The following is a 15,900-nucleotide window of genomic DNA, read 5'->3' as shown; positions in this document are numbered from 1 at the left end:
AGAATTTATAAGATACCTCTTCTAGTTAACAAAAAGTCCAGACTGGTGGCCACGGAAGTTGAGAAGACAGCAGAATGAAGCTGCATCTAAGAGATCCTGTTACGTTCTCATTCACTGGCCATCTTTTTGTATTTTTTTTTTGGTGAAGCTGCAGGAATCTGCATATGCTGACCTTTGTGTGGTATTACATGGCTGCTTGTGTGAGGAGATAATTTCACACAAGAGGTTTTCCTCCTTCATCAGTCTGACAGCATCTCACTAAAAAAGCTTTTCTGCAGCTGTGACTATCCAAAGGAACATCAAACACAAATAGCCTTAGAAAAAGCAGGCAAAAAGATCTCCTCAGTTATACCAGCTTAGACTCCTTCAATGTGTTTTCTGGACACAGATTTGGTGGTAATTTTTTCACAATCTGTGATTATAATGTGTGGAAAACAGCAAACAGGCATGTTGGATTTCCAGATGTAGGTGTGCTTGTATCTTCTGCTACATAAAATGCAGTTTGAATGTTGTCTACAAGCAAGACATTGAGTTTAGGAGAAAGAGGTGTTTTCTAAACTTTATCTCCAAGGTTTGCTTCCCTTGGCATTATCTCTGAGTATCTCCCCCTTCTCCCACCCCCCAAAAAAAATCTTGTTGTTAAAGCAGGGATTCTGTGCTTCATTTCCAGTTGCTTCAGAGGATGGACCTGAACGTGTTCCTGTTCAATTGAAGTTACTGCTTCTGTGGCTGGGTTAGGCATGAAGGAAGCATGTGAATGGGAAGAGAATGCTGTCTGATCTTGATGCTGGGTTGTGATGTTTGTAGTTTGATGCTCAATCTGTTGGTTACAGACCACAGCTAGACTGGGCACCCCGATTAAAATAACTAACAAGATTCCCTTCCCATGCCTCTCTGTCACTGTTTCCTAATCTCGACGTTATATTGCAGTGTGTTCATAAAGATACCAACTTCTTAATTTTTAGGTTTACATTGAGAATAAAATGTTGTCAACTAATTTATTTATTTTTTTTCTTTCCTGAAATACTTCTGTTTTAGGAAACACAATTTATCTCTGGGAGTTTTTACTAGCACTGCTTCAGGACAAAGCTACATGTCCTAAGTACATCAAATGGACTCAAAGAGAGAAGGGCATTTTCAAACTGGTAGATTCTAAGGCTGTGTCCAGACTATGGGGAAAACACAAAAACAAACCTGACATGAATTATGAAACAATGGGTAGAGCTCTCAGGTATGTGCATTTTTAATAATAGGCTGTCTTTGTTGCCATGGTGTTTGCATGCGTTAAATGCCTCATCTAATTTGTGTAACAACTGTAAAGGGGTTCTGTTAGCTTGGTAAACAAAGGACTTATTCCAGCAAAATAAATCAGCTAACTAAAAGTAACCCTTGCTAACCTAAACCCCAAATCAATCACCTTCAGTTTCAGCTTGCATGTTTTCGGTGCCGCCACCAAACCTGTATCTCACAGTCACCCCCAAAACTGGAGATAGGGGATTCCAGAAGTGGCTTTTCTGTAAAGTTTGACTCTCCTTCCTCCAAGAAGTCCTGAATTTATCTATAGTAGAATTTAAGAAAATTTTTGTTCCCATAGCAAACGATCCAGTTCTCAGTGGAAAATACAGTTTTAGAATTAAGACCTGCATGCGATTCTATGAACTTGTGTGTACAGTTTTAAAACATCTTTTTCTATGGGGGTTTATTCCACATACAGAAAAGACTGTGCTAAATAAGTGTAATCCTGTGAGTGTGAGTGATGCAAACTTCAGTCTTACTTGCTGATTGATCATTGTCTAGCTGAGCAGCTGTGCTTGTCTTTCCTTTCATCTTTCATCTCAATATGTCTAATTTTATGTATTTGTAAATATAACAGAAGTAGAGCTCTCCTGTCCTGTTCCCTGTCCTTCCTTGTAGCTGAAGCATCTGTAGGCACTTACTGAGAAGTGAGCATAATTAAGACTGGGTAAAAAAGGCCTGGATGTCTGGAGGAGACCTGCAAGTTTTGCGTGACTCTTAAGTAGTGTCAGTTTGTAGCAGCGTTGCTAAGTGGCAGAGTTCTTCTTGCTGTTCAGTGTTACCTGAGGTTGAAATTAAAAGGCCATAAGACATACCACTAAAGAGTTCTTTGAATTGAAAATGTGCTACTAATTTGGCCACTCCTTCGTAGTCAAGAAATGAAGCGTGTAAAATATTATTTTAAGCCTCTTTTTCTTGCTCATGCTGGTCTTATTCACTGTTCTTGTGTTGGTAAGGGTTTCTCTTTTTCAGCTTGCTTTTTTCTTTTTATGTCAGAAAGCACTCTGTAACTTGATGTACATATGCTTTAAACAGATATTATTACCAAAGAGGAATACTGGCTAAAGTAGAAGGTCAGCGCCTAGTGTATCAGTTTAAGGAAATGCCAAAAGATCTCGTCTATATAGATGATGAAGATGCAAGTCCTAGCACTGAAACATCAGATTCAAGTTTGCTCTCAACTCCTGTGGCCAGTAGAAACCAGTCGAGCAGATCTAGAGCGTCTGCAAACACAGGAACAAAGGGAGGATCCACCACAGTTCTAAAAACAGGAAATTCAAAGCCTGCTAAGCTTAAGGAGCACGTAGAAGTTGTACAGCAGCAGACACCTGGCTTGACTTCAGAAGTTTTGAGGACAATGCAGTCTACACAGCCAGTACATCCCACTCAGCTTTTTCGGACAGTTCACGTAATGCAGCCATTGCATACCCTCACAGAAGGACACGCAGCTGTAACCAGTAACGTTCCAGAAGAAACATTAAGTCCCTCAGTTCAGAATATAAGGTAAGAAAATGTAAATTAATGTATGAATAAGAATAACTTCATTGGGTGGTGAGTAGGTAGACTACGTTCTTTATTGTGCTTCAAAAAGCTTGCTCCTGGCCTGGATTTCAGTGAAAGGGTGACCCTGGGAATTAATTGGGAGTTTCTACAGCACTCTTGAATGTCTGCACTCCTAAGCTCTGTTGTTGGCAAAGGGAAGCACTTATTTCCTCCAGGTAAGGCCTGGTGCAAATCCCTTAAAGAGGAAAAATATATAAGTTCTATTTAAAATTTCCTATTGTTGGTTCTGTCTTGCAGCAGAGAGTATTTTCTTGGCTCTGGTTTTTCACTGTTTGGTGTCTTTGCTTTTGAATTACGTGTGGTATGATTAGAATAATCCATCAGAAAGATTTGCCTTCTTCCTTCTTAATTCTTTGTATTATAAATTTTGTCATCTCTTTCATCTTTTCTGTTGTCCCCAGTTAAAAGGGGAAAGCTCAGTTTATTGCTGCTAAAAGAGCTTGTTCTTCTCCCCTTCATGGAATGCTGAAATTGCATGTCGTAATTCTGGACCTTCGTTGTTTCACAAAAGCCTCGGGATATAATTCAGGAGCTGCACATTTTTAATGAATTACACACATTAGTTGTTGTTTGTTGTTCTTTTTTCCACTTGAGATTTGTGTTGTTAGAGCTGCTGTTTGAATGGTTATCATTTTATACTACAAAAAGTCAATAATGTTTTTTCCTGCTCCCTTCCTGTGTTATTTCCTTTGAAAATTGCATCCAGAGCCACCGGTAGATCTGTGAGTATCTGGGGTTAACCATAGAATGTTGTCAGATGGAAATAACTAATGATGTTAATGAGATCAAATAATCGTTTAGCTTCGAAAGAATACCTTTAGCTCTCTCATCTCTGCTACTGGAGACTGTAAAAGCTGGTCAGTTATTAGAACTGCATTTGTAAATGAAAGGAAGATCGATTCAGGAAAATCCAGAATAGCAATACCAGCTAGGTTTTTAAGCTACAGGAGCTGAAGCTGCCCAGATCAGCCTGCAGTGGCTGATAGAACTGATAAGAAGTGTTTTAGGAGGTAACCAAGTAGCCGAAACTGAAATTTCCATTTACGTGGAGGAGATGACAACACAAGACTTCAGCTTCAATCAAGAAATATGTGTATAATAAACTTTCTTCTTTCTTTGAGGTTAAAAAAAGAAAAAAAAAGCCTGGTGAATTGGTGTTTTTTTCCTTGAAAACTAGGAAATGGTTTTCATTCATGTAGCAGTGCGAAAAATTCACACTGAAAAGTGAAATTCATTGCTTCATAAAGGTTATAAGGGAATAAATATATTGAGCAATGTAATTACTGATGAGGGCTGTAAAATGGACTGGAAGGAGTCGTCGTTTTTAAGTAAGCAGTATCTGTTTTCATTTGTTTTCTGCTGTGGAAATCAAATTGTGTTTCGCTTATAATTCTAATCAACTAAAATTAGCCCAAGAAAGGAAAGGTTGCAATTGATCAGATGGTTAGGTGGAAGTCACTCTCTAATTATGAAGAATTTGACACACACAAAAAAAAAAAAGTTTTGAAATTCCTTTCGGAAAACAAAAATCTGTGTCAGTGTGATGTGTGCACTTGAATTTTGAAGCCTAGGAATGGAGCTGACAAGCCTGTAATTTCAAGGCTGATGAAGGATTTAATTACCTGCAAGTTGTAAAAACGTAGGTAGGTAACTAGTAGTGAAAGGAGATGAGTACAGGCATTACTGAAGCTATGCAGTACCATAGAAGAAAATGGGAGAAAATTGCTATTAAGCATCAGTAGGGCAGAGAGTGTGGCAGTTTGCAGAGTTAAATAGCTCTGGGTTACATCTATGTTAGATTATCCATCAAAAACAATTCCAACTGGATGGGCTGTTATGTAGATACTGCTATTTATGTAGTTACATGGATAGCTAAAAAAAATGATAGCAGTAAACAGAATGAAGACATTTAGACCCAGTTAGATAGGCAGGCAAGCGTTGTTAAGATTTGGAAAGCTGCAGAATGGTGTGATTGCAATCTATTGCATTACAGCACTTCACAGTGTGTTTTTGGGCAGTAAGCAAAAGGCCATGGGGGAAGGTAGTAGATGATGCATGTGTGAAGTTTGAATGAAATAAAAGCTGTGGAATCCTTAGAGTTTTGTATCAACTTCAGTTGTGTTTCTGCTGTGTTGATAACTTTTTTCCATAAGTCCTTCAGTTGTGTGTTTCCTAGCCACGATGACAGTTTCTCAGTTGAAGGGGGGAGGGGGTGAAGAGACCCATTGACTGGATCTTTCCAGTGCAATTAAATTACTGAATGTTATAGAAATATTGTTCATTAGGAGTGCAAGAATGCAAACATGCAAAGGTGTTTAAGCAGTGAGACTGAAAAATAAGAAATTGTTTCTGTCCACACTTTTAGCCAGGATAAACCAAGGTGCTGATAAGTCCAGTCTCCAAAAAACGCAGTCTGTAACTTAAATTTTTGCTCAGTTTCAGACTGCAAACTTAAAAATCATTTGGCCAGATGGAAAGGCATATTAAAAAATTTAGGAGGTGACATATTAGGCTTTGTTTTATTGTAAAATTACAGAGTAACTATCTTTTGTTTGCGCATGCAACCGTAAACCTCTGGCAGTTGAATGTGTTTGTGTGCATGTTCTGAAGAGCTTCAGTGGACCTACCATGAGGGGCAGGATGATGTTTAAGAGTTCAAGATCTTGAGTGGAAGCAGCAAAGCAAAAAGTAGGATTGCTACCCTGGACTTTAGGAGAGCCAACTTTGATCTCTTGCGGGATCTGCTTGGAGCTGTCCTGCGGGTGTTGGGTGTTAGAAGGTAAGGGGGGCTCTGAGAGCTGGTCGGCATTTAAGCAGCTCTTCTTCCAAGCTCAGGATCGATGCGTCCCTGTGAGCAAGAAATCAGGAAAGGGTTGCAGGAGACCTGTGTGGATGAGCAAGGAGCTCGTGTGCAAACTCAAAGGAAAGAAGAAGGCCCATGAAATGTGGAAAAAGGGTCTGACTACTTGGGAAGAATATAGAAATGTTGTCAGGGCATGCAGGGTGTGATGAGAAAGGCTAAAGCCCACCTGGAATTGAATATGACAAATATGATAAAGGATAATAAAAAAGACTTTTTAAAGTAAGTTAACAGTAAAAGGAAGACTAGGGAGAATGTGGCTCCCCTGCTAAGTGAGGGGTGTGTTTTCTGGTAACACAGGATGCTGAGAAGGCATTGCCTTCTTTGCTTCTGTCTTCAGTGAAAAAGCTTTCCTTCGGGAATCCCAGACCCTGGAGGTTTGTGAGAGGGTCTGGGGGATGGAAGACTTCCCTTCTGTCAGGGAAGAGGCAGCCCAAGGGCGCCTAGGCAACACCAATGTTCACAAATCCATGGGACCCGATGGGATTCATACACGGGTGCTGAGGGAGCTGGCAGAGGTGATTGCTGAACCGCTTTCTGTCATCTTTGAGAGGTCTTGGAGGACGGGGGAGGTGCCTGAAGACTGGAAGATAGCCAACGTCACCCCGGTCTTCAAAAAAGGCAAGAAGGAAGACCCAGGCAATTATAGGCCAGTCAGCCTCACCTCTGTCCCTGGAAAGGTGATGGAACAGCTGGTGCTGGATGCCATCTCCAGACAACTGGAAGAAGAGGAGGTTATCAGGAGTAGTCAGCACGGGTTCACTAGGGGGAGGTCGTGCTTGACCAACCTGGTAGCCTTCTATGATATTGTCTCTGGCTGGGTGGATAGGGGGAGAGCAGTGGATGTAGTCTACCTTGATTTCAGCAAGGCATTTGATACTGTCCCCCACGACATCCTTATAACAAAGCTGAGGAAGTGTGGGATAGATGAGTGGACAGTGAGGTGGGTTGAGAACTGGCTGACTGGCAGAGCACAGAGGGTTGTTGTTGGTGGTGCAGAGTCTGGTTGGAGGCCAGCGGTGTTCCTCAGAGGTCGGTGCTGGGTCCAGTCTTGTTCAACATCTTCATCAGTGACCTTGATGAGGGGATAGTGGCCACCCTCAGCAAGTTTGCTGATGATACGAAGTTGGGAGGATTGGCTGACAGCCTGAAGGCTGTGCTGCCATTCAGCAAGACCTGGATAGGCTGGAGAGCTGGGCAGAAAAAAAACGGATGAGGTTTAACAAAAGCAAGTGTAGAGTCTTGCATCTGGGGAGGAATAATTGCATGCACCAGTACAGGTTGGGGGATGAGCTGCTGGAGAGGGGCTCTGCGGAAAGGGACCTGGGTGTCCTGGTGGACGACAGGTTGGCCATGAGCCAGCAGTGTGCCCTTGTGGCCAAGAGGGCCAATGGCTTACTGGGGTGCATTAAAAAGAGCGTGTCCAGCAGGTCAAAGGAGGTGATCCTCCCCCTCTACTCTGCCCTGGTGAGGCCTCATCTGGAGTACTGTGTCCAGTTCTGGGCTCCCCAGTACAAAAAAGACAGGGATCTCTTGGAAAGAGTCCAGCGGAGGGCCACAAAGATGGTGAAGGGCCTGGAGCATCTCTCCTATGAAGAAAGGCTGAGTGAACTGGGTCTGTTCAGCCTTGAGAAAAGAAGACTGAGAGGGGACCTGATCCAGGTCTATAAATATCTAAGGTGTGGGGGGCAGAGTGGTGAGGCCGGACTGTTTTCAGCAAGGTGTGGAGACAGGACAAGGGGAAATGGACAGAAACTGGAGTACAGGAAGTTCCGCACAAACATGCGCAAGAACTTCTTTACAGTGAGGTGACGGAGCACTGGAACAGGCTGCCCAGGGAGGTGGTGGAGTCTCCTTCTCTGGAGATGTTCAAGACCTGCCTGGACGCCTACCTGTGCGACCTGCTGTAGGGAACCTGCTTTGGCAGGGGGTTGGACTCGATGATCTCTGGAGGTCCCTTCCAACCCCTACAATTCTGTGATTCTGTGATGGGTCTGCTTGATTTAAAATGCACAGCACAAGTGAGCACCATTGTAAAAAAGGGGGCAGACAAACCTTGTGATGTATGCACACTGCTTATAGGAAAGTGCTTGGAGTCACTTTACTGTCAATTTACAAGGAAACTGGAGGAGCAATAGCAGCAGCCACTGCTTTGTGCTTTTTGGAGGGTGAGGCACATGGATAGTTGAGGTCCTCATGGGAGAACAGGAGAGCAAGCTTGGGAATGTTCCCTAGGAGCTTTTCCTGATTAGTGGTCAGGCTCTGCTGTGAGACTCAAACATCTTGGGCCCATATAATTTGTCTCCTGTAATGTAGCCTCCAGAGTTTTATTCATATGAACGCTCTTTTCTTCATTTAAATAAATGTTCTTCCCTCTGCAGCAATTTGCTTCTGTCATGTTGAGTAGGGAAACGAAATTTATGATTAACCACATACTGTAGAGAATATATTGAGGGCTTTTGAGGTTAAAACAATTGGCTTCTTAACAAGTAACCATACCCTTCAGAGAAGAAGTCTGAACATGCATCTTCTCTGGTAAGGGACTTGTTAAAAGATTTATGTTTGAAGAATGCTGTGCAGGATTTGCGTCCTCATCCCTCTGTGTGCCAGCTGGCATTGCCTGTCACAGAGCTGGCAGAGCAGGGCAGTAAGTCCCCAGGGCTGCTGTGTATTTCTGAAAGAAATTGGAATGCCAATGAAGCAAGCAGGTTCTTTGTGGGATGCAGGCAGTGCCTTCGTTTACAGCTGCTCAGAGCTCTTGCGGAGTTCTGTGTAATTTGAGCACAGAAAGGCTACGAAGTAGTGCTAACTCAAGCTTGGAAGATAGGGTCAGGTTTTGCAAACGAGGTTTTCCTGATCAGGATGGACACTGAGTATCTCAGATAAGAATATTTAACATTACAGACTCGCAGCTCTTCTGCTTTTCTTGGTGGATGCAAGTGCAGTTACAGAAGCTTCCAGTTGTGTCACTGGGAACTGAGTTTGGCACCACACGTTTCCAGTGACAAGATGAAAAATAAAATGCCTCTCTGGATGAGTATTCTGTTTCCAAACCCAAACTTTTCCAGTGCCCTGGCTTTTGAAGGCAGAAGAAAGGCTCTCTGAATGTTGTGCTTGTAGAATTGCTCTGTTTAAAACTGAGTAACTCGCACAGGTTGTTTGTTTTGCAGGGATGTGTTATTGGAGGAATTCTGTTTTAGCTTGGAATTTAGTGGCACTAAAGCAGGCTTGGGATTCAACTTCACGTTCATAGGGTTGTTCTGAGTGTAAAGAGCATTCTGCTGCTACTCCAAAAGCTGTATGTCTCCTGAAAGACTGAGTCCTTACCTTCTCTGCATAGTCTAGGACATCATGAGGGCTATAAGGCACCTAGGTTTGAGCCGTTGAATTGCACTTTTATATGACTATGGCTGTAAACAGATACACATTTCCATCTACCTTTAATCTAGCATAGCAGTGATTTAAGGTGGGGTGTCTTCTATGTAGTGAAGAGAGGTTGTTTCATTACTAGCAGTACAGAGAGGATTCAAGTTGTCTTTGTGATAGCTTGGGCAGAGCGTGTTAGAAGACCAGCATCCTGACTCTGTTGTGTAACTTGGGGAAAAGCTAATACAGACCACAGAGGATCAGTGGGATACGGTCTGTGTGTTCCCTTCTGAACTGGAGAACTGCTGCTACAGGATGAATCAGCCACAGCTTTCATCTTGACCTTTTGCCAACCTTTGGGGTAGAAAATGTTGCAGTAATTCATCCTGAAGGTGACACAAGCACAGACCACAGTGGCAAGATCCTTATTCAAGAGGAGGAGGAAGTAGCTGAAGGGGAATTGTGTTTTTTCTGGCTGTGAGCATGCTGTATAAGAACAGTGATGAAGCCATCAATATGCCAACACGGTGGATTGTCCCGATAAGCAGAGGGAATTACCTTTGAAAGTCATGTCTACGCCAGGCAAACACATGCTTGGTGCTATTGTTCCATAGTCTGTTTCTGTGTCCAGGCTGTGATGTAAACTAACTATTGTTGATCTGACTTGCAGCTATGCTGATGCTGATAAAATACACAGATTGGTCTCGCACAAACTTTTGAACGCAGCAAATGCAATTATGGCTGCTAATCAAACAAAATGTTTTTGTTATCTTGTCTCATCTATAGATGTTAACTTGTATAAATTGTGCAGTGAATGTCACTGTTACGTTCTCTAACAGTACTTTGCATCCTATCTTTATTCAGTGTGCTAACCATAGAGGCACAGAGAGGCAGTCTGGCAACACCTTGCTGAGATTTTGTCTTCACAGTCTGCATTCCTGTAATCAATCCTTTTCCCCAAATAAGAATGCAATTCAAATCTGCATGTCAGCTACTGTTATAGCCCACCAATCTTTTGCAATTCTTAGAGGTCTGCAGAATCAAAACCATCACAAGTGTCAACGCTTGGTAAAAAGTTTGCTAGAGGTCTGGTATTTGATGGGAAACAAGAGAAAAGGGATGTGATAACTGAAAACATCTCCTGCAATTGTGTGGGAGGCCTTTCTTTGTTTAACCAAAGTCAGTGCACATGCTTTGCCTCTATTTGCAGTTGGATTGAATGTCTATAGGAAACCCATGTAGTTGAGAGGGCAGAATATTTTTATAATAGAGTCAACATGGCAAAGACTTTGGTTATCGCTTTCCATTTTGATTTGTATTTCCTGCAGCTGAGAAGACTTAATAAAATTTCTGTTACGATTCCAGTGGTAGAAGGAAGAGGGCTGCTTATGTCAGATGGGACTTAAAAGGTCACCTCGACTAATTTTGTTTCAGCACAATGAGAAGCTGTCTGCAGAAGCTCTTTTTATGTGTATTTGGCACTGTCAAAAGAGGTGGAGTTGCTACAGGTTTCTGGTAGTGGGAACATTTCTGAATTTCAATTCAGTTGAGTTAGGTCTTCTGCCCTCATGATGTAACAGATTGCCTTGTCCAGACAAAGAGCTAGACAAGAACAGGCAAGCTCTGCCCTCCTTCAGGAGAAGGATCTGTAAAGATTTTGCATTAAGACATCAGGTACCTTATTACCTCTCATGGACTTCTGTACCTTGATTGGTGAGCGGCTCCCATCTGCACGGCACTGGAAGAAGGCCAGTGGCTACGTCTGAGATGCTTTGGGATGAGGTATTTATAAGGCTCTTTGACTATCATATAACTGAGTGCAGCTGCAGAAGGGTTTGCACGAAGGTAGTGCTCCTGAATTGATTTGGCCAAGATTGCCTGTATTCACGTAGAAGAGATTGCCTCTTGGCTCAGGCACTTGCAGTGGTTCTAACAAGCACACCGCACCCCTTTGCCTCCCTCCTCTTCCTAGGCTGATTGAATGAGTTGTTTGTAACCAGTGAGTTGAACAAATGAGGAAAGTCCCTGGAAATTGGCCCATTTATCTCAAGGCCATCGTTCCCCCCATATCCATCCATACACTGAGTAATATGTATGCTAGGAAGGGAATTATTTTCTTACTTCTTCTGTGCATTTCTTAATGTTGCCTTGTTTCCTTTCTTTTTTGTTGTTGTTGTACTGTGAAATACTTTGTTTAGCTTGGCTTGTAGCTTCAGTTTTGTTTCGTATCTTCTTTCTTTCTCCATTTCATATTTTTTTTCATAAATTACCATGAATAAACTTGTTTTTCCTTCTTGTCATTTAGTGTTTGCTTTTTTTGCTATTCAGCCCTTGATAATCTAATGTGATCTTGCACAACTCCAGACTGTTACCAGTACAAAATGAACCAAGAGGTAGATTCTCATTTTCAGCCCAGATAAAATAACTTCAGCATGCTGAGAAAATGCTTTGTTTCTGTCATTTCACAGCTGTTGTTCCTAGTGCTTTGCAGAATACCCCCAGCATTGGTTAGATCCAGTTCCCTGTTTTTGAGGTCATCCTTTGCAACCAGTTAACAGTTGGACCCCTTTATTTCAACTATTTTATTTCTACTGTTTTGCTTCAAAAGAAAACAGCTTAAGAACAAGGAAGTAGCTCCAAAGCACTACTTGCATGGTACACCAGCACAGGCTCCCAGCATCAGCTGCTGCTTTTCAAAGTTGTAACTGCTGATTTGACTGTAAGGGTACTTAATTCTTCAGGCTCACATAGGTTGCATCATGGATTAAGAAGCTGGTATGGTATCCATGGTCTTAGTCAAATACTTTCAGTGTTTTTCTGATGGCAAATACCAGTTCTTAACAGTTCTGCCTGCGTTGCTGCTTCCTCTAGACCTTGATGGATTTTTATTTATGTGACATTCTGATTTTGCTGCAAGCTCGTATAACTTTGGTAGTTTAGATAGCGTTTAAAGAAGGCAGTGAGTGCCCTCCTCCTGTTACTGCTTCTGACTTGGATATTTCTGTTTTTTTTTCCCTGTCATGCTTCCAGGGGAATTAATTAAAATAGTTAGCACTGTGGCCCTCTGCAGACATGGTGAACCTTAATGATGTAGTTTAATGAAGCTCAGTTGCATGCATTTGCTGCATGGAACCACATCGGAAAGAAAGAAAATATCACTTTGGTTGGGTGCTTCATCTCCTAGCCAGCTCCTTTTCATTAGCATCTTCTTTGGCTTGTCTCCAGTTGTACGAAACAGGAGCTTAAGGTTGGGCTTATTGACTGCCCCTCTGCACTCCAGTGTCAGTAACGTTGAATTTAGTGCCCTGCATACGTAGTCTGTGTGATGAGACGTGCATGGGAGCCTTGTGGGCTACCATTTGTTTTTATTCTGCTATAGCAGCAGTCCTGGCTACTTCTAACTTCCTCATCATTTTTTGAGGAAGAGAAAGCTACAGTTAGAGATTTTCTTTCTTTTATTTATGAAGCCACACAGGAGGTGGGGAGAGGCTGGTCTGCAGCAGGGTGCTAAGGGAAGAGTGAGATGCATTGAGCCTGTGCAGCTGCTCTTGCTGGGGGCACACTTTGGAGCCTTTCCCAGAGGGCTGAGATGAGGGGGACCTGGGAAGTCCTCTGCAGATGTTTCTTCACCTGCCTCTGCTGCTGCGCTGAGGAAGTGCAGCTCCACGTGCAGCTGGAATAGCAAACAGTACAGTCTCAAGCAGTGCTATCTGCAGCCTGTAGTTTCAGCATCCCGGAGGTCCAGCCTGTTCTGGTGAGCTCTTGTTTATAACTGTGATAGTTAGAACATTGTTTTAAACTGAATACACTCGGCCTGATCTGACAGGTCAGTGGCTAAATGCTGGAAAGAAGGATTTCATGGAGCTGTAAACAAAAAACAGGCACTACATGGGCAGAAGGGCTACAGAAAGGAGGACATTCCGTGGTGTTTGTAGGCATTTATCTACAGCACAACGTGTTGTTAATGGACGTGAAAGTACAAATGTTGAAAGTGTGTTTTTCAATCTAAAGTGATTTCAGCAGAGGTAGAAATAAGCTAGGAGGTGGTTATTTTTGCTTTCAGTCTGTGTCAGGTATGTTCCAGAAAAGACAGATAAGATTAAAGGGGAGGAGGACATGCAGGAGAAAACATTGAAGAGCAGCAGGAATGTTGGAACTTTGCAGGACAAGCAGAAAGAAAGAAAAAAAAAATGGTTGAAGGCAGAATGGTGGATTGGAACAAGTTGTGGTTGGATTTCAAAGCAATTACACCCTTAGCTTCCTTATTCCCTCCCTTCACTGGAAATTATTTGCTTCACAGGGAGCGTGTTGTGGCTTTTAGATATTTTTTGGATTTTTTAAACCCAGGTATGTTGCATGACTGAAGTGTGTGTGTTTCAGCCACGTCTCTAAATCATCATTTCCCACTGAAGTGTTTGTATACGTCGGTGATATTGCTGTTCATCATCTGACTTTGCTCTCAGCATAAATACGGAAAGCAATGTGGCACACAGATCTGCCAGCCTGAAACTGATGGAAGGATTCCCAATTTAAACTTATATTTTGGAAGCAAATTTTGTTCAGCTGCTTTAACCAGGAGTACACGAGTCTGGCAGGCAGTGAGCTGTGTGTCCTTGGAGTCTGAGGAGATCCTGATGAGCATCACCATTGCAGTGTAAATAATTCTGCATATAAGTGAGCACACAGAAGGAGGTTTGGAGAACTGAGGGCTGACTTATGGATAGTTTGGATACACACTGGGTACTGTGTGAAGTTGATGGCAGAGGTATGTTCAGTCATGCTTGTCATGTTTGTTGATACTGGAGAAAGAGATCCTGGATACAGTTTCCAGGTTTTCTCATGACCTTCCAGCAATCTCAGAGGCAGGCTGTGCAGTTCAGTTATGGTTGTATCACACATACAAGATACCTTCACTTTGGCAATTGTGTCGGTGAATTCAGGGGTCAAAACCATTTTGTCTTTTAGTAGGAAAGTGACTGTTCCCTTTTTGCAGTCCTTAGAGAAATGAAATGTTTCTGATGTCGAGTGATTTTTCAACAGTTAATCTGTATTCTTAAAAACTCCTCACAGACGTGTTCTGACCCTGTAATCTTCTCTAATCTTACTAGGACTTTACAGACTCCAACCCAAGTTCCAGTGGTTGTTTCTCCTGGAAATCAGCAGCTGCATACTGTAACACTCCAGACGGTGCCTCTTACTACAGTGATAGCCAGCACAGATCCAGCCTCAGCAGCAACGCCCCAAAAATTTATTTTACAAGCCATTCCTACTTCACAGCCCATGACAGTTCTTAAAGAAAATGTCATGCTACAGTCTCAGAAGCCAGTTTCACCTCCTTCCTCCATTGTGCTGAGCCCAGCACAAGTTCAGCAGGTTCTCACCAGCAGCGTGCAGACAATTTGCAATGGAACAGTTAATGTGTCTTCATCTCCATCCTTCACTGCCACCACCCCAGTGGTAACTTTTTCTCCCAGCAGTTCACAGGTGGTTGCTCATCCATCTGGCACAGTGATCACTTCAGTTATTAAAGCAACAGAAGCCAAACAGATTGGGGTACAAGGAGTGCTAAAAGAAGATGACGGTGACAAATTAGATGATGCTGAGCAGTCAGAGCAGAGATTCCAGCAGCAGCCGTTTGTGATGGTAGTATCCAGTTCAAATAGTTTCCCATCTAACATACAAGCAAAGCAAGAAAATGAGCCATTGGAACCCAGTTCATATTAATAAGTTAAAAAAAAAAAAAAAAAGACCCTGTGGATGATTATTTTCATAAATGTGATGGGACCTTTTCAGTTTTGTATATATATATAATTTGATTCAGAAGCAAGACGTTAAAAAAGCTACTTAATTTCTGCATTTAATTGTTAGAATTCATGCTTTAGAACAGATTTTGATTTTCTGTTAATTGCTAAATGTTATCGTAATTAAAACTGCGTATTACTTAATGTTCCAAAATACAGGCATGAAGAAACGTGCTTTTTATGTTATGAAGACGTTATTTTGAGGTCGTTGGCCAAAGTTCCAAACTTCTTTCTTGCTGTATGTTTTCAGTCTGTTGCTGATTTACATTGCAATAAGATTATTATAACCTTTTTCTGTTTAATCTGTACGTGTATCACTTAGCTTTTGAAGCAACAGTTACTTTTCATTGGACGTTTTCATTCCATGTGTATGAATGTTTATGAATATCTTTCATACCAGTGAATTACATCCACTTTACATGTTGATAACCAGATCTCCTCTTGTATTTTTTTGCAGCACAAGCTCTTGTGTGTGCAAAACGGAATATACACTCCTATTGAGAGTACACGAAACATTTATTTCAGTAATGGACAATGCCATGTCAATATTTTATAAGAAAACATCAGATATATTTAATTACAGAAGCTAACAGCATCACTACAGGTGCAAAAGTTTCATGCCATTTTGTGACTATGAAGCTTAACAATCTTGCTTTCTACTTCAAATTATTTTGTAGGGGGGAGGGAGAAAAAATATATACAATTTATGCAGATATTCTGAGATTAATACTGCTAAGAGTTCTTTTTGATTGTAAATAATGTACATTCGATAAGGAAGTTTTTTCAGCTAATTTGTTTCCATACAAATTTTTGATAGAAGAAAATAAGATCATTATGTTTAGAGGTTTAATATTATATGTATTCATATTACAGAGTGAATTTGTATTTAAAGACAAATTTTTAAATGATGGAGCCCTCTGAACCTTTGGTTCTTGTCTTTTGTATTTTTAATTGGTTTATTATGAAAATAAATCAAATGGAAAAACATTTTTTTTCTGTACTTATTCTGAAACG

At 41.7% G+C, this 15,900-nt stretch overlaps 1 protein-coding gene across 10 annotated transcripts in view; it reads left to right on the top strand.

Moving 5' to 3' along the window:
• ELF1 (E74 like ETS transcription factor 1) overlaps window positions 1-15,873 on the top strand; it is an 85,737-nt gene extending 69,864 nt beyond the window's left edge. For all 10 annotated transcript variants that reach the window (XM_052705601.1, XM_052705602.1, XM_052705603.1 and 7 more), the window contains 3 exons: window positions 1,039-1,231; window positions 2,332-2,799; window positions 14,194-15,873. In XM_052705601.1, coding sequence (XP_052561561.1) covers window positions 1,039-1,231; window positions 2,332-2,799; window positions 14,194-14,809 — 1,277 coding nt within the window. In that variant the 3' untranslated portion in view covers window positions 14,810-15,873. The remainder of the gene's footprint in view (window positions 1-1,038; window positions 1,232-2,331; window positions 2,800-14,193) is intronic.
• Window positions 15,874-15,900: the final 27 nt, after the last annotated feature.

This window comes from Tympanuchus pallidicinctus, unplaced genomic scaffold, assembly GCF_026119805.1.
Source record: "Tympanuchus pallidicinctus isolate F22 unplaced genomic scaffold, pur_lepc_1.0 scaffold6, whole genome shotgun sequence".
Taxonomy (NCBI): Eukaryota; Metazoa; Chordata; class Aves; order Galliformes; family Phasianidae; genus Tympanuchus; species Tympanuchus pallidicinctus.
The sequence above is the reverse complement of the archived record's forward strand: the minus strand, read 5'-3'. Positions and strand labels throughout refer to the sequence as shown.